Raw genomic sequence first — 24,709 nt, forward strand, 5'->3', positions numbered from 1 at the left:
GTTTCATTCTCATCTACTAGAAGCAACCTTAATAGACAACTGAAAAACAAAACAAAATAACTGAGATACCTGTTTCTGCCAGAAAACCCAGGTCATTCACTGGTCAGCTGCTCCAAAACCAGAGTTAAGGCTACTGCAGCTGTCCCCTGCGTGCCTGACTGCGTTCCAGTAAGTAATCCCACGTGGCAAGTCAGCTCACCTGGTTACTGCCAAGGCATGTTCCCAGCTGGTGTGACTCAGAGGCACACCAGAATTTATTATTATTATTTTTTGGCGATAGGGTCTTGCTTTGTCACCCAGGCTGGAGTGCCGTGGTCCGATCACAGTTCACTGCAGCCTTGAACTCCCAGGCTCAAGTGATCTTCCTGCCTTAGACTCCCAAGTAGCTGAGACTATAGGCACACGCCACCACACCCAGCTAATTTTAAAATAGTTTTGTAGAGACCAGGTCTCATTATGTTGCCCGGTTTGGTATCAAACTCCTGGCCTTAAGTGATCCTGCTGCCTCGGCCTCCTAAAGTGCCAGGATTATAGGTGTGAGCCATCATGCCCAGCCAGAGCACCAGAAATAGCTCCAAACTGTAGAAGGAGCCTCCCTGTGGTACTGTCGGCTCCCTCCTTCCTGTGGAGTCTCCACAGCAGTCCCTCCCCACCATGAGGCCAGAGAGGCTAATAGCTTTGCTGTCACCCAACAGAAATGCCTTTAGTACTGACCACTGCTGGAGGGAAAGGCTACCGCTAATACTTGGCATGTTTTCTGACAGCCTCTGAAACTTCTATGAACTGCTGAGGTGTAGGGTCCTCTCCCAAAATTTCTCCCAGATCTTAACGTCAGGCCCGTCTGGCCCTTTCATGAGTACGTGGCTTATCGTTTGTGGCAGGCACTTGTGAAGAGTGTGACTGATTGACACTTTTTTGCCTTGGTTGCTGGGAAGCTCAGATCTCCCCTCTGCATGTCCCTTCCCTGGGACCTCCCATGGTGTACTTGGGAGTTGGGACCTCACCTGGCTCTCCCTTATCTTTCCAGCTGCCATTTTTTCCCCTTTTTAACTTTCTTTCCCATCCACTTATTTGAAATATTATCTTGCGGTAACGAAATAAAGTGTCTGTCACCTCCTGCTGTGTTGTCATCTTGCATGAGCTACCTAACTTTACTGTTTTTCAGTTTCTGCATCTGTAAAATGACGATAATAACAGAGCCAACCTCGCTCTGAGGATCACGAGTTAATAAAGGCCTGGCACACAGTTAGCACTCAATAAATGTTAGTTATGATTTTTATTATATTGTTTACGTGAGCTCATTTAAGTCCTTTGAAGAAGACATAAATATCCCATCGTTATTGTCATCATGGCCCTCCAGGGTCCCCCCCTCTCCAGACCTGAGCCCATCCCAATGAAGTCTCAGCCTTGGCCAGCCTCCCCACTCCTCTAACTGGGCAGGAGGCTCCTGAGTGTGCCATGTTGGTATCATTCCTGCTCTGTCCATTGTGCTTGGCCCACCCACCTTGGCTGTCCAGGCCGATGTCCATGACGCCATGCTTGACCTTCATGTGCCGGCTCAGGTTGCCCTTGAGATTAAACTTGCTGGAGCAGTAGGGGCACTTGAAGGGCTTGCTGCCCGCGTGCAGGTGCATGTGACCCAGCAGGTTGTACATGCGGTTGAAGGACTTCCCGCACACCTAGAACACATCAACCCGGTGTCCTGAGCCTGTGGGGAACCTGCTTTCCCTGGACCCCAGCCCACTCCCACCTCTATGGCCAGGCCGGAATCCTATTCTTTTTTTTTTTTTTTTTTTGAGACAGACTCTCACTGTTGCAGTGGCGTGATCTTGGCTCACTGCAACTTCTGCCTCCTGGGTTCAAGGGTTCAAGTGATTCTCCTGCCTTAGCCTCCTGAGTAGCTGGTTTTACAGGCATGTGCCACCATGCCCAGCTAATTTTTTGTATTTTTAGTAGAGAAGGGGATTCACTACGTTGGCCAGGCTGGTCTCGAACTCCGTACCTCGAATGATCCACCCACCTCAGCCTCCCAAAATGCTGAGATTACAGGCATGCGCCACCATGCCCGGCCCAGAATCCTGTTCTTTATGGACAGTTCTCTCTTTATGCTTTTCCATGTGACCCCAGACACCCGAGAGACAGGGACACAAGCCATCCATTGCGGGTCACTGCTCCTGTGGGTCCGCCCCACTTTCTCTGAGCCGGAGTTATCAGAAACCCAGGGCTTGGATCTCTAGCAGCACTAAGCCCCCAGGATGGGGTCCTTTCTCTGTGGCTGCGCCATGACCTTCACCCCCTCCCCAGCTCTCATAAAAACCCAACTTCAGCAGCTTTCAGGATCTGAATCCTCACCTGCCCTCCCAACCCCCAAAGCCCAGGCTAAGTTTCACCCAGCCGGGGCTCCTCTTGCCCACACTGGCCAGGCCAGCGCTTGGTGGGCCACAGCTGCTGCAGGCATGCTGATTCCAGGCCACCCTTGGGGAGGTCCCAGCCCTGGGGCCTGACGGCCTGGTACCTTGCATTTGAATGGCTTCACGGGCGAGTGTACAATCATGTGGGTCTTGAGGGTCTGCTTCTGCACAAAGGTCTTGAAGCAGATGTGGCACTGGTAGGGCCGGACGCTGGTGTGGATCAGCATGTGCCGCTTCATGTTTGCCTGTAGGGTGAACTCCCGGCCACACACCTCGCACTTGAACTCCTTCACGCCCTGTGGGGTGGGGGGTGATGGTCAGGGCCACCCAATGGCCACAACCTCTGGCAGTGACCCTCGGTGGGGAGCCGGGTAGGTGCAGGGCCATAGCATCACAAAGGCACAGTTTCTGGGAAATGTCTCTTTTTGAGGGTATTCCAAAATAGGTAACACTTGTTTAAAACCACCAAAGAATGTTGGGGCAGAGCCACTTACTCCAGGAAGCCTTTCAGTAATAGACAGAAACAGGCTGTGCCTTACTGTAACGATCCAGATACCTGCTGTCTCCTGCCCCCAGGGTGGATGTGTACATAAGGTCTGTACTAGTGCACTAAGGCAAATGCGTGCTCATTCATTCATTCATTCATTCAACAACCATTTACCGGGCACCTGCCCCAAGCCAGTACCACACTAGGCGGCAGGGGCCTGTGGTCAAAAAGACACAGGGTCTGCCTGCTGTCTGTGGACTGTTTCATCAGATCAAGGACATGTGTATGTGTTTTTATCTTCCGTGCTGTCTCTTGGTGGCCTTTTTGGTTCACAGACCCTTTTGATAATATGATTGAAGCTATGGACACCCCCCCAAAAATGGCACTTAGGTCTGTGTAGAATTAAAAAGGGTCTTAAACTCCTAGAGCCTATCCACTGACCTCTTGAAAGTGTTCTACTAACTTCCATGGTGATAACAGCCACCTGTAGTTCTGTCCAACAGACAGCCTTACAGGCCGCTCCCTGGAGAGTCTAATTTGTGGGGCCTGGGATGGGCCCAGGAATTTTTATTCTCAACAGGGCCCCCAGATGATTCTTATCATTGATGGACTTTGGGCTATTCACCCCCAGGAGACATGGATTCCAGGGGAAACCCCACTGGTTTGGACTGTGAACATGCTTTTCTATGGTTTGGAGGTCACTCCCAGAGCAGGACAGGGTGTTGTGTGCAAAGGGGTCCAATTTATTATCCATGAAGGAAAGTTAGGATAAAAGCTGGGAGCTGGGCTGGGCACGGTAGCTCACACCTGTAATCCCAGCATTTTGGGAGGCTGAAGCAAGAGGATCACCTGAGGCCAGGAATTCAAGACCAGTGTGGATAACACGGCAAGACCCTATCTCTAAAATTTGAAAAAGGCCAAGTATGGTGGCTCATGCCTGTAATCCTAGCACTTTGGGAGGCTGAGGCGGGCAGATCACAAGGTCAGGAGTTCGAGACCAGGCTGGCCAACATGGTGAAACCCCATCTCTACTAAAAATACAAAAATTAGCCGAGTGTAGTATACACCTGTAATCCCAGCGTCTCAGGAGGCTGAGGCAGAAGAATTGCTTAAACCCAGGAGGCAGAGGTTGCAGTGAGCCGAGACCACACCACTGCACTCCAGCTTGGGTGACAGAGTAAGACTGTCTCAAAAAAAAAAAAAAAGTAAAAATAAATAAATAAAAATTTATGGGAGTGTTTTTCTTTTTGATGAGTAATTTAGTAGGAACCCAATGGGACATGTGTCTGTGGTCACAGCTGCTGTCTTAACTGCTTGTTTGGTATAAAACTTTGTATTATAACTTAACAGTTCCCGTGTCTATGTCTCTTAGCAGCAGGGACTTCTGTTGTATACCCTCTTGACACACTGCAGATGTGTATGACCACCAGGGGGCCCTGCCATTCACGAGTTTATTTTATAAAACACATGATGTGCACATTGTACAAATTTAGGCTGATAATAGGGACATTTTCAGTTTTATTAGCCTTTGGATTTTGCTTTCAGCTTTTCTTCACAGTATTAACACTCTATGGACTTGGGTTTTTTTTTTTTTAGACAGTCTTGCTTTTGTTGCCCAGGCTAGAGTACAGTGGCATGATCTTGGCTCCCTGCAACCTCTGCCCCCTGGGTTCAAGCAATTGTCCTGCCTCAGCCTCCCGTGTAGCTGGGACTACAAGCGCCCACCACCACGCCTGGCTAATTTTTGTATTTTTAGTAGAGATGGGGTTTTGCCATGTTGGCCAGGCTGGCCTCCAACTCCCGACCTTGTGATCTGCCCACCTCGGCCTCCTAAAGTGCTGAGATTAAAGGCGTGAGCCACTGCGCCAGGCCCTAGACTTGGGATTTTTAAGTCCCCTAGTAGAGGAGAAAGATGGCAAATGTATAGCACATGTGCTGTCACCCTGCACAATCACTCCTTGTAGACATTAACAATCAATCATAAGGTTTTATTGCCAGGCCTAGATTCAGTTTCAGAGTCCTTTTCTCTTTTTGAAGACAGCCTTGCTGTTGCCCAGGCTGGAGTGCAGTGGTACAATCACAGCTCACTGCAGCCTTGACCTCCTGGACTCAAGCGATCCTCCTGCTTCAGTCTCATGTATAGCTGGACCACAGGTGTGCGCCACCATGCCTGGCTAATTTATTTATTTATTATTACTATTTTTTTTTTTGAATAGAGTCTCACTGTGTCACCTGGGCTGGAGCACAGGGGTACAATCTCAACTCACTGGAATCTCTGCCTCCTGGGTTCAAGCAATTATTGTGCCTCAGCCTCCCTAGTAGCTGGGACTACAGGTGCACACCACCACACCCAGCTATTTTTTTAAAAATATTTTTAGTAGAGCCAGGGTTTCACTATGTTGGCCAGGCTGGTCTCAAACTCCCGGGCTCAAGTGATTCTCCTGCCTCAGCCTCCCAAAGTGTTGGGATTCCAGGTATGAGCCATTGCATTCGGCCCAGAATCCTTTTTTTTTCTTTTAAAGTCTTGCTATGTTGTCCAGGCTAGAGAGCAGTGGCTATTAATAGGAGCAATCATAGCCTCAAACTCCCAGGTTTGAGCAAACCTCTCACCCCAGCCTCCTGAGTAGCTGGGACTACAGGTGTGCAGCACCATGCCTGGCTAGACTCCTTCTTGACATCACATTTTAGGCAGCTACTACCAGTTGACTGGAGGAGCCTCTGCAATGAAATCTACAAATTGCTGGTTTCTAGGCCTGGCCGGGTGTTAACAGCTCCCCGACTCCCTGTAGTGTCTACTGTGAGAGACAGGGTCACATATTTGACCTGGAGTATCACTCATAGGCCACTGTTATGGGGAGAGGAAGCTCCATGTACATTCAGCTTTGAAGGGTAAAGTTGGTGGGATTTTGGTGGAAACCATGGGGCAGCCAAGTACCAGAGTGGGATTGTGGGACCCGAGGGGCCTCATTCCACCTACCTGGATATGAGGGCCTCTCAGAGGAGGTGATGTTGGCTGAAAAGTGGGGAGACTAGTGGCTGAAGGCAGGGAATGGAGAGCAGGGGAGTATGGGTTAAGGCTGGGTTTAGGGACATGGTAGATTAGAAAGTGCTGCTCAATTTTCTGCCCTCCCGAGCCACTGTTTATAGTTTAGCCATATTCTAGAACGACTTGTACTTTTCCGTAACAAATATTTTTCCTTACATCTTCTCTGCTTTGAAAATTAAATATATTTAGCCTGTTCCTAAAGGGAAGTCACAGGTTTTGATTCGCTTTTGTAATGACAAGGAACAAAGGACACCCTCTGTACTTCTGACCACTGAGCTAGGACGCCTCCCTGTTGCATCCTGGCCTTTCTCTGGCCTCTGTCCTCCCATCTAGAAGATAGGGAGGGTAGGCTATTTCAGTGATTTTCAAACTGTGTTCCTTGGGTCTTGCAGGGGTTCCATAAACATTTCATTTAAAAACTTTTTTTTTTTTTTTTTTTGAGACAAGGTCTCAGTCTGGTTGCCCAGGCTGAAGTGCAGTGTCGTGATTTCAGCTCACTGCAACCTCAGCCTCTCAGGCTCAGGTGATCCTCCCACCTTAGCCTCCCAAGTCGCTGGGACTACAGGTAGTGGCACATAACGTTTAAATTTTTTTTTTTTTTTTTGAGATGGAGTTTCGCTCCTGTTGCCCAGGCTGGAGTGCAATGGTGCAATCTCGGCTGACTGCAACCTCTGCCTCCTGGGTTCAAGTGATTCTCCTGCCTCAGCCTCCCAAGTAGCTGGGATTACAGGCATCCGCCACCACACCCAGCTAATTTTTTTTTTTTTTTTTTTTTTTTTTGGAGACGGAGTCTCGCTCTGCCGCCCAGGCTGGAGTGCAGTGGCCCGATCTCAGCTCACTGCAAGCTCCGCCTCCCGGGTTCACGCCATTCTCCTGCCTCAGCCTCCCGAGTAGTTGGGACTACAGGCGCCCGCCACCGCGCCCGGCTATTTTTTTGTATTTTTTTTTAGTAGAGACGGGGTTTCACCGTGTTAGCCAGGATGGTCTCGATCTCCTGACCTCGTGATCCACCCGTCTCGGCCTCCCAAAGTGCTGGGATTACAGGCTTGAGCCACCGCGCCCGGCCTGCTAATTTTTGTATTTTTAGTAGAGACAGGGTTTCACCACATCGGCCAGGCTGGTCTTGAACTTCTGACCTCAGGTGATCTGCCCGCCTTGGCCTCCCAAAGTGCTGGGATTATAGGCATGAGCCATCATGCCCGGCCATGTTTAAATTTTTTTGTAGCAATGGGGTCTCATTATTTTGCCCAGGCTGGTCTCAAACTCCAAGACTAAGCAATCTGCCTGCCTCGGCCTCCCAAAGTGCTGGGATTACAGGCGTGAGCCACTGTGCCCGGCCAAATACGTTTTTGAATGCGTAAAGCTTTACTACTTAAAAAATTAATTTCAATTATATAGCATTTCTTTCTAATACTCATCAAAATAAGTATGTAATGATAAAACTAGGAGACCACCTAAATGGTCCCATCTGGGACTCCGGAAAGTACTGGATGAAAAATTGGCAGGAGGGGCAGGCAGATCCCCAGGCCCTGGGGATGGCCTTACCTTGTGGGTGAGGGAGTGCTGCTTGAGGTGGTGGATCTGGCTGAACTCCATGCCGCATTCAGTGCACACGAAGGGCCGCACGTTCTGGTGCTTGAGCATGTGGTTCTGCAACTGGCTGCGGTAGTGGAAGGACTTGTCACACTCGAGGCACTGGTAGAGGGTGGGGCCCTGATGAGAGGCCAGGTGGCGCTTGAGCTGGGTCAGGGTGGAGAAGTCCAGGCCGCACTCGACGCAGACGTGGCAGCGGCCACTCTCGTGCTTCACTTCGTGGGCCTTGAGCTCGCTAGGGTAGGCGAAACCGCGGCCACAGAAGTGGCAGCTGTAGGGCTTGACCTCCGAGTGCAGCAGCATGTGGCGCTTGAGGTGGCTGGTCTGCGTGAAGGCCTTGTGGCATACCTGGCACTTGTGGGGCCGGGTGCCCTGGTGCGTCAGCAGGTGCGTCTGCAGGTGGCTGGGCTGCTTGAAGAGCTTGCTGCAGTGTGGGCACGAGTGTGGCTTGATGCCGTTGTGGCCCAGGATGTGCGTCACCAGGTTGTACTTGGACGTGTAGGACTTCTCGCACATGCGGCACTGCCAGCGCTTCTGGCGGTCGCCCGCCTCCACCAGGTAGGAGTCGTCGATCTGCACGTTGATGTCCAGCCGATCCAGCTGGGCCTTCTTGTGGCGTTCCACGGTCGAACCCGCCACGTCAGCCTCGAACTCGCCGGCCTCCTGCCACACGAAGCCCTGTTCCGGCTTGACAGGCTCCGGGGACTCCATGCTGGGGGCCTCGGGGTCACTCAGCGGGGCCAGGTGGGGTGGCTCGAACCCACACTCTGTGGGCAAGGCCTCTGGCCCAGGCAGCGCCATGCTGGGCTCGGGGAAGCCATCCCGGGCCGGGGCCGGGGCCGGGAAGTGAGGGTCATACGGGGCCACGTCCAGCTCCGGTCTCGGGGTTCGGGGCAGATGCCGGAGCGTCCGGGGCTTGCGGCTGAAGGCGCTGAGGTCAATCATCTTGACGGCGCTGCTTTGCACCAGGGTCTCGCAGCCGCCACTGGCTGCCTCGGTGGGGGCTTCTGCTGGCCCTGCTTCCTTGTCGTCACCCGGCACAGAAACCTCATAGACCTCTTGCTCCTCCTCCTCCACCTTCTCAAACTTGACCTTGGGCACCAGCCGCACAGGTGGCCGCGTCTTCCGCCGGGTGTGCTTCTCGAAGGCTGCCTCCACCTCCAGCACCTCCTCCTCTGCCGGCTCCTCCAAGGCCCTCCCGTTGCAGGCCAGCTGGTAGACCTCGGGGCCTGGTGGCCCGGGCTCTCCCATGGCTGCTCCAGAAAGCTCGGGCCCCAGGTCCGGGTAGAAGGCCTCAGCGCTTATGGTAGCTCCAAAGAGCTCATTTTCGGAGACCAGGCCAAGCACGGCAGCCTGAGCCAAGGACAGCACCACCACAGCGTCCGTCTGTGTCCCTGAGTCCATGAAGCCCTCCATCCCGCGACGGCTAGCTAGGAGGGCATCGCTGTGGGTGGAGAAGGGAAAGTTAATATTGCTGGCTCACTGCTGCATGGACAGACAACAGACACAGCACGGACTAGAGCTTGGCTGATTTTGGGTGTGTCTGACCCTGATGTCTTTTCTACTCCTGCCTTGGGAACAGTGCACACTTGTAATTACAGGGAGCAATGATTCCCGCTGTGTATCTGACCATCTCCTCCAGCTCCCTGGGGGATCCTGGGTAAGCTCTGCCCCCTTGCTGGCCTCAGTCTTCCCATCTGTACAACAGGGAGGTGGGATTTCCTCAGTGGTTCTCAAATTGTGTTCTACAGGTCCTTCAAGAATTCCTTAAAAAGGCCGGGCATGGTGGCTCACATCTGTAATCTCAGCACTTTGGGAGGCTGAGGTGGGCGGATCACCTGAGGTCAGGAGTTCGAGACCAGCCTGGCCAACATGGTGAAATCCCGTCTCTACTAAAACTACAAAATTAGCTGGGCGTGGTGGCGGGCGCCTGTAATCCCAGCTATAGGAGGCTGAGGCAGGAGAATCGTGTGAACCTGGGAGGTGGAGGTTGCAAGTCAGCCGAGATTGCACCACTGCACTCCAACCTGGGCAGGAAAGTAAGACTCTTTGTCTCAAAAGAAAAAAAAAAAAATCCTTAAAAATTGTATTCACAAATGCAAAAAATAAAGATTCTACTATTTAAAAACTGATTTTAAAAGGCCCACCTACTCAAATGTAGTATGCGCCACATTCTAACACATTCAGTAGCCCCACTGGCTTTGTTGCCAAAGTAATTAATTTGCACAGACCTTGGGACTGTGCGGTGAGGTGTTAACTGTCATTATTTGTAATGACTCGGCTGTATGAATGAGAATGTATGACAAAAAGACACAACATTAAAAAATAAATTAGGTGCTGAGGCTGATCTCAAACACTGGCTATCACTTGTCAGCCCCAATGCTAAACATATGCATCTATCACAACTGGTTGTTGTTTTTCTTCATTAACTAAATGTTATACATTTAAATATCTAAATTTATGCTGATCAAAATATCACTTTTATCTGATTTATACATTGGAGTTTCATGTCAGATATGATTTGAAAGAAGGGCTCCTTGACAGCTAACATGTTTGAGACCACTATCTGAATTGAATGCTCAAACAGGCTCCCAGGTTCACATTCATAGTCTCTCATCTAACAGGTTTTTTTTTTTTCTTTTTGATTAGAGATAGGGTCTTGCTCTGTTGCCCAGGCTACTGTGACACAATCATGGCTCACTGCAGCCTCAACCTCCAGCACTGAAATGATCCTCCTGCCTCAACCTCTCGAAATGCTAGGATTACAGACATGAGCCACTGTACCTGCCCCTAACATGATCTTCTGAATAGTGCCAATGTGCCCACCTGCCCAGGTACAAACCCCCAGCACAGCAGCCTCTTCCCTCGCTGGGGGCTCCAGCCACATATGGAGGCACCTGCTCCGTGAGCTCTCTGTGGAGCCCGGTCTTTGCACCCATGGGTCTTCCCACCTGGGGCAGCCTTTTCCCAACCCCATTGACCCCTGCTCCTCCCACCAGCCTCCGAGGCATGGCTCGAGGTCCACCTGCTCCTGGGGCCTTCCTGGCTCTCCCGGCCTGCCCTCGTGCCCTCTCCAGGCTTCCAAGGACTGCAGCACGCCAGGCAGTGTGCCCACAGGGGGTGGCGGCCTCCTCCTGGGTCTATACCCCTTGCCCTGGTTCAACACCTGGCACATCAGAGGAGGGGGATGGCATTACTGGGGTGACTGTCGCCTGCTCTGCTCTCAGGGCTCCCAACCGACCAACTACCAGCTTCTCCCAGGGCTAACGGTCAGGCACACGGTCAGCAGCCCTTCCTTAGGAAACCGGCTCCGGGCAAGGCATCCCCCTCCCCCTAGCGCCCAGTGGAGCTTCCCTTTCCTGAGGACGGCTAAAAATACCCCAGACAGGAATTTAGCCTTCTTGAAACGGACACCAAAGATTAAACTATTAAGCTTAGAGTGAGGCTCTCGTGGAAGGGATCAGATAGAAGGAAAACTTGGCCTAGGGGTCAGGGTGCATCTGAAATAGGCTGGAGGGGCTAACCCTGCTTCCAAACCACCACACCCCACCCCAATGTCCAGCTGCTGGGAAATGCAGTCAGCGAGGACCTGGAGTCCCAGCTCAGTCACTTGAAAGTGACTAAGCAAAGTCACAGCAGTGGCTCAGTTTCCCCATCTGAAAAACAGGGATGAAAACACTCACCCATGGAAAGGTTGTGAGAGCCCAGGGTCCTAACACAAGTGAAGCAGCTTGGTTCATTATAAAGCCCTAACCAACTGTAAAGAATCACTATTGGCCGGAGCATGGTGGCTCACACCTGTAATCCCAGCACTTTGGGAGACTGAGGTGGACGGATCACTTGAGGTCAGGAGTTCGAGACCAGCCTGGCCAATATGGTGAAACCCCATCTCTACTAAAAATACAAAAATTAGCCGGGCATGGTGGCAAGTGCCTATAATCCCAGCTGCTTGGGAGTCTGAGGCAGGAGAATCACTTGAACCCAGGAGGCGGAGGTTGGAGCGAGCAGAGATCACGCCATTGCATTCCAGCCTGGGCGTCACAGCAAGACTCTGTCTCAAAGGAAAAAAACAAACAAAAAAAACCCATTATTATCTGCCCAGATCTCTGGGAGAAGCCTTTTCTGAAAAAAGTCACAGAGCCAAGAGATGTTTCCATTCTTGGGCCCCAAATTCAGCAAAGCTTAAGTGATTCTGAGGACAACCGCTAGAGACTGAGAACTCATTCATTCATTTATACAATAAATAGCTGCTAAATCCCTGCTATGGGTTAGGGCTTGTGCTTGGAGACAGCAAGGTGAATGAGGTAGGGTCCTGCCCCTCGGGGCCCACCACAGCCACCCCCAGTGCCCTCCAGCCACTGTCAGGTTTGTAGAGCACGCTGAGGAATGTGGCTGCCTCCTGTCACTGCGGTCTGTCTGACACAGCACCCAGCGGCAACCCTCCTGTCTGTTGTGGGGTTTGGGCAAATGATGTGTTCAGCAGTTTTTGTAAACTTCTCCAAAGGCAGGACCAGCAAGGAGGAACTGAGCATCAATGGCCAAGCCAGTGCTTCCCCCTTGGCCCTGGAGGCTGAGTTCAATCTAGGCCCTGCTGTCTACTAGCCGTGTGACATCAGGTGATTCTCATCTCTATGGGGGGGAAAAGGCTCCTGACTCATGGGACAGTGAGATGAGAATGGCAGTGTCGTTAGTTCCCTTTCCTCTCCTTTCCCCTGCAGCCTAATACCAGGCATCAGCCCCCTCCTGCCAACCTCAAGGGCGCGGGCACAAGGAAACAGTTAACACTGCTTTAGAGGCGAGGAGAGGGCGAAAACGTCAGCCAACGAACTGCCCATGGGAGCTGAAGTGTGTTTCCCTACAGCAAGGGTAACCATGGAACTGACCGTCCACACTGGGACCCCTTCTACAAGGAGCCATTCCTTATAGTCACACCAGGACACCAGAAGCAAACCCCTTCCCATATGAACAGGTAGTTTGGACTTGAGAAGGTGCGTCTGTCTCAGGAGCCTGTGCTTGGCTGTAGAAAGGGACTAACCCAGAGTCCTTGCTCTTGAGGGTTTGTGCCTAAGTGGGGGCAGGAGAGCGGCACAGAGAGCTGCCAACAACTGACGACGAACACCACGGAAGAGCTACAGCTTCTCATTACAGAGACTCACCAGGTCCCCAGTGAGTCATTTAATACTAGAAACAACCCGGGGGGCAGGGGTAGGGTAGTGCGCTCCCCACCTCATGCCCCAGGAAACCCAGGCTTGAGTAACATACTCCCGAGTGCCTCATCAATGAAGGGAGAGCTGGGTCTGCAGCCAGGCCCATCTAGCCCCACAGCGGGTCCCATCTGCAGCTATGCACCTGCGGAGGTCACATCTGAGCCCGGCTCCTCAGTTCTCAGGAGCTGTCCTGGGTCACTACGGGCCAGCAGGGGCACATAGGCAAGACCTGGGCAAACTGCAACATGAAGCCTCGGGCTCCTTCCTGGCTGGCTGGTCCAGGGCCTCAGCCGGTTGGGGGAACTGGGGTCTCTCCTTCTACTAGAAGTCTTCATTGAGCCACCGCCCACCTGGGCAGTTGGCCCCATGCTTTCTTTTACACTGGCCTGGACACTTGGTTGAGTAGAACACCCACCACCCTGTAATGCTCACTTTGTGGGGCTTATGGGGGCAGGCCCTGTGTCCATGTTGTCTTGTTCACTGGGGACGCCAGGCAGGCTCTGTGTGCGTGCGTGCGTGCGTGTATGCAGAAGGGGCTCTGCTGAGGAGGGAATCTAATTTACCTGTGTTTCGCATGTGTGTTCTGCCTGCCTATCACACATGGAAATGAGGAGTGTTCTTCCTCCTCCTGGGCCAGCATTGTGGCTCGTGTCTCCTCACCCGCTCTGGTTCCATCTTCCGGGCTAAACCCTTCTGTTTATGTCCTGGCACGGGGCCATCCACGGCAGGAAGAGAGCCTGCCAGGTGTGTGTCACCTGTGTGCCAGGGCTGCCTCCCCATCCACCCCAAGGCCCCTCTGTCATCTGCCTGGGGCCCTACTGTGGCCCCTCCCTTCTTAGAGCAGGGCCTCTTCCACCACTTGTGCTGAGGACTCAGAACAAAAGCTCCCCCCAGGTCCAGGAGAAAGGGGAGCTCAGACTGCCCCAGGCTGGCGAGATGAGGGGCGTCCACTGGCTGGGATGTGGCGTGGCCTCCCACCAGGATGGCCTTGGTCCCCAGGGTGGGGAGAAAGTCAATGTGAAAGGCGGGGAAATAGAGACGCAGATGAGCTGCCTGACTGTAGTTGTGCTGGGAGTGGGGGAAGGGAGGCCATATCAGAGAGAGAGAGAGAAAGGGAGAGGGAGAGAAGAAATGAAGAGACAGGGAAGGGGGAGCAGAGGAGGAGCCTGAGTGAGGGGGAGGGAGAGAGAATGAGGCTGTGGAGGCCAAGAAACAAAGGCGGGAGGGGGAGGGGCGTGCAGTGACACCGGAAGCCCAGGACTGCCCTATTTCCCAGGGCTCCGCACCTCCACCTCCCAGGCCTGAGGGCCAGGCCAGCCCCTGGGGAGGGAACAAACACTCATCGTCTGGGGGCCAGCAGGGGACCTTCCCCACCCAAGCAGGGACACAGGCTCCTCAGAGCTCTGGAATCTCTCACTGTGACTTCTATGGCTTTGCCCCATGGGTCCTGTAAAGGCTGGGCAAGTCACCTGGCTCCTCCACGTGTCTGTTTCCTGATCTGTAGAATGGGCACAAGAGCCTACTTGGAATGCGGAGGCAGGCAAACTACTGACCTACTTGCCGGTTGCCAGGGTCCCTTCCCCAAGCTGTGACAGCACCTCATCTCATCCCACCCTGCTTACAACAGTGCTCCTTTCCTCTCATGGGGACCCCATCACACCCCTGCTCTAGGAGCAGGGGAGGATCGGGTGGGATCAGGGTGGCTGGTGTCCCTTAGGACACAGATCTCAGGGCAGAGAGTAGGTGAAGACACCCAAAACCTGGTCTGGCACGACAGGAGCCATTTTGAAGGAAGAACCAACAGGACCTTGTGGCCACCTGGATACTCTGGCTAATTCCCACCACTAGGGAGATCTCAAACACCAACTGAAGGGTGGGTGCAGCGACTCACACCTGTAATCCCAGCACTTTGGGAGGCCAAGGCAGGCGGACCACTTGAGCTCAGGAGTTTGTGACCAGCCTGGGTAACATGATGAGCTCTCGTCTCTACAAAAAAAAAAAAAAAAAAAAAAGCAAAAATTAGCTAAGCATGGTGGCATGCCTGTAGCCCTAGATATTCAGGAGGCTGAGGCAGGAGAATCGCTTGAGCCCGGGAGGCGGAGGTTGCAGTGGGCTGAGATCGTGCCACTGCACTCCAGCCTGGGTGACTGAAGTGAAACCCTATCTCAAAAAACAAAACAAAAAAAAGTATAGAAATAAAAAACAAACAAACAAAACAACGAACAGACAGAGGTCTGGGGCTTCTGCCAGGCCAGGCTTGGGACATCACCAAGCACCCCTGATCAATGTAATTTGATGACTATTTCCTGAGGACCCAGTGAGCCCATACTCCCTGACACAGCCTCAGCAGTGCCTCGAACTTATGCTGGAAGGACAGGTTTGCCTGTTGGCTCCCTCATCTTGGCCTTGAATTACCAGGTTGCTCAGAGACTGCAGTCTCCAACCCTGCAGCTGAACCTCTGACTTTTTATTTATTTATTTATTTGAGACAGAGTCTCACTCTGTTGCCCAGGCTGGAGTGCAGTGGCGTGATATTGGATCGCTGCAACCTCTGCCTCCTGGGTTCAAGCAATTCTCCTGCCTCAGCCTCCAAAGTAGCTGGGATTACAGGTACCCACCACCATGCCCGGCTAATTTTTTTATATTTTTAATAGAGACAAGGTTTTGCCATGTTGGCCAGGCTGGTCTCGAACTCCTGACCTCAGGTGATCCACCCGCCTCGGCCTCCCAAAGTGCTGGGATTAGAGGCGTGAGCTACCACGCCCGGCCTGACTTTTTATTTTTTTAAGAGATGGGTCTTCCTCTGTTGTCCAGGCTGGAGTGCAGTGGTGCCATCATAGCTCACTGCAGCCTCAAACTTCTGGGATCAGGCGATCCTCCCGCCTCAGCCTCCCAAGTAGGTGGGACTAAAGGCATATGATACCACACCTGTCTAATTTTACATTGTTTTTGTAGAGGTGGAGTCTTCCTAAGTTGCCCAGGCTGGTCTTGAACTTCTAGGGTCAAGTGATCTTCTCACCTTGGCCTCCCAAAGCGCTGGGATGACAGGCATAAGCCACTGTGCCAGGCTTGAGCCACTGATTTTTTTTTTTGAGATCTTGAGTCTCGCTTTCTGTCACCCAGGCTGGCAGTGCGGCCGATCCTCAGCTCACAGCAGCTTCCGCCTCCGGGTTCACGCCATTCTCCCGCCAGCCTCCCCGGTGCAACTGGGACTACAGGCTTCCTCACCACCGTCCCTCAGGGGTTGTTTTTTGTATTTTAGTAGAGACGGGTTTCACCATGTTAGCCAGATGGTCTCATCTCCTGACCTTGTGATCCACCCGTCTCGGCCTCCCAAAGTGCTGGGATTACAGGCTTGAGCCACCGCGCCCGGCCTGAGCCACTGATTTAATGCACATTTACTAAGCACCTATTAGGTGCTTGCTTGTGGGTACATAGAAGTGGCAAATTAAAGTTCTCACCCTTGGGGAGTTGAATTGTATGAGATCAGTCCACATGAAGCACCAGGATCTCTGGGAGGTGGGGGCTGCAGTAAGGGGGTGGAGTGGGGACAGGACTGAGGGCTGGGTCCCATGGAGGCAGTTCAGGACCCAACAGAGCAAGAGCAGGGAGGGGACTCCTGACCCTGGGTCTGGCATTCAAGTCCTCCAGGATGTGACTCTGGGCTTTTTGCCCCTCAGAGTCCAGGGCCCTGGGGCTGAAGAGGCTGAAGCTGGAGTGGGTGGGACAGGTAACCAGGTGGGAGGAGAAGAGGAAGTTCCAGGCCTGTACACAGCTGTGAAAAACATGCATGGGATTTCACCGCCTAAGGAAACCAGCCTCTTGGTTTCCCCTGTTGTCCTCCTCGCAGGAGGCTTCAAGGGAAACTCTGCTCGCATGCGCAGAAGGGAAGAGGAAGCGAGAGCTGGGAGGCCTGTGCACACCTCGGGGCCCCTTGCCACAGTCTCACTTCTGCCCAGCCCACAGGCCTCAGGAGCCAGGGGCCCAGGGAGCTGCTGCCCGCACGGGGGAGGGGCAGAGGAAGCTCCAGAGTCTCTTCCTCCTGGGATCCTGTCTCTGCCTTGCTTCCCCTTTCTCTATGGACAGATTCACTGAGCCCTGCCTCTGGTGGCTGGGCCCCTGACACAGGGCCACCAACCCACAAACCACCGTGATGCGCACCGTGCCCAGCCCTGTTAACAGATAAGGAAACTGAGACCCAGGGAGGGGAAGGGAATGGTCCAAGGTCACACAGTGAGACAGTGAGGGAGCAAGGACTAGAATGCAGGTCTCCAGCCCTGCATCCCCCACAGCCTTTTGGTAGGTGGGATGCACTGCCCATGCCTTCATTTGCTGCCCAAGATGGCTCCCAGGCGGGCTCCATGGCCCCTCTGCCCCCAACTCACCGATGTTCCCTACCTCGGGGCCTCTGCACAGGCTGATTGCCCTGGCAGGACTGCCCTTCCCTTGAACTGGGTGAATTTCCCATCATCTTTGAGGATTTAGTGCAGGCACTGCCTCCCTTGAAGTACACGAGGGCAGGATGAGGACCCTTCTCCCAGCCTGAGATCATCACTGTGATGGTAAATCTTATGCGTCATCTTGGCTAAGCTATGGTGCCCGGCTGTGTGCTTGGCTAAGCTAGATGTTGCTATGAAGGTATCTTGTAGATGTGACCCACATTTACAATTGGTTGACTTTAAGAAAAGCAGGTGACCCTCCATAATGTGGGTGGGCATCAAACAATCAGTTGAAGGCCTTAAGGGCAAACACTGAGGTTTCCCAGAGAAAGAATTCTGCCTTGACATATGAATCTTGCCTGAGTTTCCAGCCCCCGGGTATGCCCTGCAGATTTTGGACTTGCCAGCCCCCACAATCACAGGAGCCAATTCCTTAAAAGAGACCTCTCTGTGTATATATATATGTGTGTGTGTGTGTGTGTGTATATATATATACACACACATATATATAGTATCTCCTACTGGTCCTATTTCTCTCTAGAACCCTGACTGATACGATCACACTGTGGATCATCTCCCCCAACAGCCAGGCCACCCCTATAGGACAGTGACTGCAGAGGAACAGAGGGGGCCCAGCGGGGGAGTGTCTCTAGAGAAAGACACCAGGGTACAGAAAAGGGAAGAGAAGGAAGCTGACAGTCACCAAGGGACCAGGATTGAATGCCGTAAGTGAAATGGAGAGGGAAATCCTTGCCTGAGAGTTCTACCAAGGCTTTGCTCTTCTCTGTGCACCTCACTCCCAGGACAGTCCTGCCTCCTCATTGGGGTAGTCTCCAGGCAGCATAGGGAAGGGCCTCTCCAAATTAATTAGCAAGAACAGACACACTCTCAGTGACCTGACCTTGTCTGGTGAATCAAGCCAGAAGGCCCTTCCCACCCCAGGTACTTTCTTCCTTGCCTTCCCCTAATGGCAGAGTCTCCAGGAGCTCAGGCCCAGGAGCTCTGAGTGCTTTCTCACCTGACGCCCTCCCAGGAGAGAGAGCCCCTCCTACAGGGCCTGCTCTGACAATGGTAGCTCTCTTGATCCATCCCCCAGGCCCAGGTGCACCTACACCTGACCTGGGAGCCACGCCTCTGCTTTTATAAGCTGAGGGCTGAGGTGGGCCTGACTGCCACAGGGTGGCCCCTGTGTGAGGATCTCCCTCCTCTAAGAGGTCACAGTGACCCTAAAACCCAAGGAAATGAGGAGTGGGGCCCCCACGGCAAGGCCTGAACTATTTTGATGTGACTTCTCAGACACAAACTCTTGTGAAGACAGAGACCCTGGGTCCACAGAGTTCCAGAACTGGTATTGTTTGATTAGAACGCCAATACCAGGGTCTCACTCTAGACCAGTTAAACCAGAATCTCTGGGTTCAGGGCCTGGACACAGGATTTTCTAGAGGCTTCTCAAGTGATTCTGATTCTCCAAATCATTATTATTATTATTTAGTCTTGCTCTGTCACCCAGGCTGGAGTGCAGTGGCAGGATCTCAGCTCACCGCAATCTCCACCTTCTGGGTTCAAGTGATTCTCGTGCCTCAGCCTCCCGAGTAGCTGGGACTACAGGAGTGCGCCACCACGCCTGGCTAATTTTTGGATTTTTTAGTAGAGACGGTGTTTCGCCAAGCTACCCAGGCTGGTCTCAAACTCTTGGGCTCAAGTGATCCACCCAGCTTGGCCTCCCAAAGTGCTGGGATTACAGGCGTGAGCCACCGTGCCCGGCCTCTTGAAATTAATTAGCAAGAGTTGACGCATACTCTCAGTGACCTGGCCTTGCCTGGTGAATCAAGCGGGAGGCCCCTCCCCACACCAGGTGCCTTCTTCCTCACCTTCCCCTGATGGCAGCTGCCCCACTTCCACCCCTGGCATAGCATAGCATACCTCCAAGCATAGCATACCCCCACCATCTAGGGCAGTTCATACAGAAGTTGGGCCCAGACCTATGGCCTGGCCCTCCCCATCCCCTGAAAGAACTTGAGCCAAACTTTCCTCTCTTGGAAACATGGCTCTGCATTAAGCCTCAGTCGTCCATCAGCCACAGGAGCAGACGGGCAAAGAACACACAAAGGAGCGCCATGGGGTAGAGTGAGGCCAAAACGCAAAGGGGCAGAGAGCCTGGGCAAGTGGTGGTGGCGGAGTGGGTGTCTGAGGAGAGCCCAAGGGAACGCTGGTCCCAGAAGGCACCTGAATTCCAGATGGTGCCCGGCCCCTGCTCCTAGCCTGGGGGACCCTCGCTGGAAATCAACCCCCATTAGCCCTGAGGTGAGTTGGGTGGGCCTCTGGTTCTTATAGAAATGAGCCTGCCTAAACTAACAGGGCGTCTGCTGCACAAATTACTGTGGGCAAATGCTGAGCTGCCTGCAGAGCTGCATAAAAAGCCCATGGTAGCTTTTCTTTGATGCTAAGTACAGGAGTAATGCGCCGCCTGTGATCTGAAGACACCAGGATCCCAGAAGCCATGGGCCTGATCCTCCCACCTCGAAGCTCACATGCCCAGTAAATGCATGCGTGTTTCTTTACAGCAAGGGAGGGACGCTTGGCTCTCCCATGGCAGGATGGTGGCCTTGCTGAAGACCCTTTGCTTCAGCCACTTTGGCTGTGGGTCTTAGAATCTTCGCCGGCAGGGCTGAAAGGAACTTTGGGGACTCTCCTGTCCAATGCCATCATTTTACAGATATGGAAACAAAGACCCCAAGGCCCCTACCCCTCAGTGAGGACTAATCTGGAGCTCTTGATATACATATATTTTTTTTGAGACTGAGCTTTGCTCTCGTTGCCTGGGCTGGAGTGCAGTGGTGTGATCTTGGCTCACCGCAACCTCTGCCTTCCGGATTCAATCGATTCTCCTGCCTCAGCCTCCAGAGTAGCTGGGATTACAGGCATGAGCCACCACGGCCAGCTAATTTTTTTTGTATTTTTCGTAGAGACAGGGTTTCTCCATGTTGGTCAGGCTGGTCTCAAACTCCCGACCTCCGGAGATCCACCCGCCTCGGCCTCCCAAAGTGCTGGGATTATAGGCGTGAGCCACTGTGCCTGGCCATTTTGTTTTTTTTTTTTAGATGGAGCCTTGCTCTGTTGCCCAGGCTGGAATGTAGTGGTGTGATCTTGGCCCACTGCAACCTCCAGTAGCAGAGCGATTCTCCTGCCTCAGCCTCCCACGTAGCTAGGATTACAGGTGTGCACCACCATGCCTGGCTAATTTTTGTATTTTTTTAGTAGAGATGGGGTTTCACCGTGTTTCCCAGGCTGGTCTTGAACTTCTGACCTCCGGTGATCTGCCCGCCTCGGCTTCCCAAAGTGCTGGGATTACAGGCATGAGCCACCATGCCTCTGGAGCTCTTGACTCCTTGTGTTTCCTTCCATCCATGTCAAACATGAGGGTCACCCCCCAACCCAGGCTCTCCCACCAGGGTGTTTACCTTCTACTGTCTGGAGGCCGTGAAGGTGTGCACAGGAGATTGTATGGGGCAAGGAATTTCCACCATTCAACCCACCTGAAGGAAATGTTTTGAGCTCTCAAGAGTTCTGCCACATAGCTGTCTCTTGCCCTAGGATGCTAATAGTCAGTCAAAAGAGAGAAGACTGAAGCAAGCCCTGTGCTTGTACCAATCAGTCACGACATCCCACCTGCTCTACATCCCAGTCACCTCCCATTGCTCTTGCAATCAAGCCAAACATCTCACCAAAGGCCTCCAGAACTTGCCTGGTTGGTCCCTGCCTCCATGACAAGTCCACAGCGTGCTGTCCCCTCCCTCCATGTGAAGCCACACGGACTTCATCCATGTTCTTTAATAGACCTCGCCTGCACTTGACCTCTTCACACATGCTGTCCCCTACCTGGAATGCTCTTCCTCATTCGTCTCCCTTCAGCTTTCAGCCCAGGTATCACTTCCTCAGGAAGCTTGCCCTGACCCCGTGCCCCACCCTGACCAGGTCTAGACCCCAGGTCCTGAGCAGTCTCAAGTTTCATACTTTTCCTTCCTGGACCTTATTGTAACTTTTAATCATTTGTTAATGATTTATTTATTTATAGAATTACTTGCCTAATAGCTACCATCCCAGTTAGATTCTGACATCCCAGTTAGATTACACTCTCCAAGGGCAGAGACCTTGCCTGTTTGCGCACTACTGCATCCCTAGCAGAGTACACAGATAGAATAAATTGTTGCCCTTTTGAGAACACCCATATTCAAGGGCAAAGAAAAAAGAGGCCCCTTGCTAAGCCCAGCTTTGGACAGCAGCCAGATAGACCCTGCCCACCTCTTTTCCCCCGAGCTTTAGGGCCAGTTCCTGTTCTGAAGGGGAGGGACAGCAGGCCTCATGTTTCCAGAGGGCTCCACATCTTTCCTCCAAGTCCGGAAGCAAAGAAGCACATCTGTTCCCCAAACAAGTACACTATCCCGGACCCAGAGACCACCAGCTTTATGTAACGGGAAAAACAGACACAACTTCAGCTCACAAGTTCAAGGGGACAAAGATAAGGATCAAAGGAAGTAACAATAGGACCATTCACTGGGCTTGAACTTCATCAGGGCCTGGGATGAAAGCACACCATTTCTAGCCTTCGGGGCAGTCCTCTGGGATGGGACGTACCATTTCCACTATACAGACGTGGAAACTGAGGCAGTCCCCCGCAGGCAGGATAGAGCAGGCCCAGGGCTGAGACCCAGCCCTCTCTACCTCAGCTGTCAGGGATGGGCTTTCTGGGTCTTGTCTTCCTCCCCTGCCAACCTGTTTTCCCACACCGGGGCCTAATTCACACCTGGGAGCCCCTCATGGCTTCCCTTCCCTCTCACCAAGCCTTGCCTCAGACCCCTCCTGCACCAAACCCTCCGCCTTCTCCATCCCATCTTCCTCTCCCTCCATTCCTCCCCTCCTTCGGTTTCCGTGGCAACCCCATCCTCCGCTCCGCCACTCGGTCCTGCCTTCCCATCTCATCTCTTTCTTCCCTCTTTCATCTCTCCCCTCATCGCAGTGTACAGTCCAAATCCCCCTCTGTCCTCTGCCTCTGCTCTCTCGCTCCTTTTACTCTCCTTTTATCTCCTTCAATGTTCTCTTGTCATCTCAGGGTGACATTTATTTATCTCTTGCTTAAAAATAAAAAAGAAAAGAAGGAAGAAAGGAGGGAAAAAGAAACCCCATTCCATCAGCCAGGGCTTCTCCAGATCAGTCCTGGCCTTCTCTCTCTCGGTCATCTCTAAGGGTCAGACTCCCCACGGGGGCCAGGAGAGGGGAGACAAACCCCAGAATGGACCCCTGCCTGCCACAGGGAAGCTTCTCTATTGACCTCACCTAGGGAGGGGAGGAAGAAAACACAAGGGTGGGAAGTATGTGTTGGGGGAGCTCCCTGGGAAGAGGCATCCCAGAGAGTCTGGCCCTGCTTCCCTGAGTTCAGGATAGGGGAGAAGCCAGCACCCCCTCAGGATGAAGCAAGGGCAGGATCTAGAACAGAGGGTGGCCAGGTGCAGAAATCCCCCATGACCAGCCCCAGGCAGGAATTCACTGCTGACTGGCGCAGTGGCTCACAACTATAATCCCAGCACTTTGGGAGGCCAAGGCGGGAGGATCACTTAAGCTCAGGAGTTCGAGACCACCCTGGGCAACATTGTGAAACCCCATCTCTACAAGATATTAACAGGCCATATGGCACGTGCTTGTAGTAACAGCTACTTGGGGGGCTGACTGGGAGGATGGCTTGAGTCTGGGAGGTCAAGGTTGCAGTGAGCCATGATCACACCACTGCACTCCAGCCCGGGTGACAGAGTTAGACCATGTCTCAAAAAAAAAAAAAAAAAAAAAAAAGGAGTTCACTGCTGTCCAGGGAAACCCAACCATTCACCGCCCCATGCTGCCTCTTCAGGCCCTACCTTGCATTGTGTGAATGAGACACAGGGCCTGGCCCCAGGGTGAGGCACCCAACAAATGCTCAGGGTGCGCAGCTCCCTCACTCCAAACAGGATGGTGAGGTTCACCAATTCTCCACAATTCACTCTTCTATGTTCCTAAATTGCCTCTGAGTAAAGGAAGCAAAATTCACGGGCTTTCCCACCCATGTCTCTGTGCCCCAAGTTTAAGGCAGAATGAAAGGTTGCCAGCTCTTTCTAATTTCTTTTCAGGGATCATTTACTGAGCTCATATTATGGACCAGGCACAAGAGACAGGCTGTCCCAGGGAGATGGACGTTTTATTTTATTTTATTTTTATGATTATTATCTTAAGAGGCAGAGTCTCTCTCTGTTGCCCAGGCTGGAGTGCAGTGGCACGATCTCAGCTCACTGCAACCTCCGCCTCCCTGGTTCAAGCGATTCCCCTGCCTTAGCCTCCTGAGTAGCTAGAATTACAGGCATGCGCCACCACACCTGGCTAGTTTTTTTGTATTTTTAGTAGAGATGAGGTTTCACTATGTTGGCCAGGCTGGTCTCGAACTCCTGACCTCAGATGATAAGCCCACCTCAGCCTCCCAAAGTGCTGGGATTACAGGCGTGAGTCACCGAACCCAGCCCAAGATAGCCATTTTAATTTTCATTTTACAGATGAGCAAACTGAGGCTTAGAGAAGCTATGATTTGTCTAAGTCACAGAGCCAGTAAAAGATAAAAGCAGGATTGGAGCCGATTATAATCACATTCTTCCCCATTTACTCCTCTTCTTCCTGTGTTCTTGGGAGGAGTGAGGTCACATCACTCCAAGTCCTCCTTAGCTCAGCCTCCTCCTGGCTTCTCTATTGCTGTGTTTAATCTCGAGTGATCAGAAATGACAGGAGAAACAAAGATCCGGGAATGGAGACTGACTGCAGAAAATGAAGCAAACCGATTATGGTTGTGGCCCCAGCATCTCAAAATGACCAAGAGAAGAGATCCCCTGCGAGAAAAAAATGTCACATGGGGATAAAGAAAGGGGCCCTAGGTCTTCAGGAGCCCTCGAGCTGTGTGAGTGTCTGGCTGCAGGTGAGAAGTATTGCTGCGCCAGGGATCAGGCCAGGGAGGAGGGTATGGTATTGGTAGTCCTCCACTAAAAGGCTGGCTCAGCACCTCCTGGACCCCAACAGCAGGGTCTGAGGAGGGGGAGATGAGAAGCAGCAGAGGTGAGGAGGAAACGGGGAAGGACGGCCCCTTCCTCTGCAGGTGGTAGGAGGGAGGGGTACATGGTTCTCAGCCCAGCAGACCTGTCCTCCACCCCCAGCTCTGCCACTTAGGAGCTGTACACCCTCAGGCAAGTGTCTCAACCTCCTCCCTGGGATTTGGTTTCTTTGTCTGTATAGTGACAGGAGAAGGGTCTAATCACTGTGCCCTTCCTTTCAGCCTGGAGTTGTGCCTATTGAGATCATTTTTATATAGCACGTAATATTGACAACAAAACCTATTAACAGAGGAGGACACCAGGGCACAGGAGTTGAGCGATTCACCCACGGTCACCGGGTACACCAGAGAATAAGTGGAGTTGGGTCTAACTTAAATGCCTCTGCTTTTATTAATTAATTAATTT

The 24,709-nt window shown here is 52.6% G+C and overlaps 1 protein-coding gene across 4 annotated transcripts in view; it reads right to left on the minus strand.

Moving 5' to 3' along the window:
* ZNF710 (zinc finger protein 710) overlaps positions 1 to 24,709 on the minus strand; it is an 80,883-nt gene that overhangs the window by 6,665 nt on the left and 49,509 nt on the right. For 2 of the 4 annotated variants that reach the window (XM_031668344.1, XM_009210926.4), the window contains exons 2-4: positions 7,490 to 8,981; positions 2,516 to 2,707; positions 1,505 to 1,679 (exon numbers count right to left, since the gene is read on the minus strand). In XM_031668344.1, the coding sequence (XP_031524204.1) occupies positions 1,505 to 1,679; positions 2,516 to 2,707; positions 7,490 to 8,953 (1,831 nt within the window). In that variant the 5' untranslated portion in view covers positions 8,954 to 8,981. Of the gene's footprint in view, positions 1 to 1,504; positions 1,680 to 2,515; positions 2,708 to 7,489; positions 8,982 to 13,307; positions 14,724 to 24,709 lie in introns of those variants that run through there. The other 2 variants (XM_031668343.1, XM_021940855.2) reach the window with 2 other exon arrangements.

The sequence above is a fragment of the Papio anubis genome, chromosome 7 (genome assembly GCF_008728515.1).
Source record: "Papio anubis isolate 15944 chromosome 7, Panubis1.0, whole genome shotgun sequence".
Taxonomy (NCBI): domain Eukaryota; kingdom Metazoa; phylum Chordata; class Mammalia; order Primates; family Cercopithecidae; genus Papio; species Papio anubis.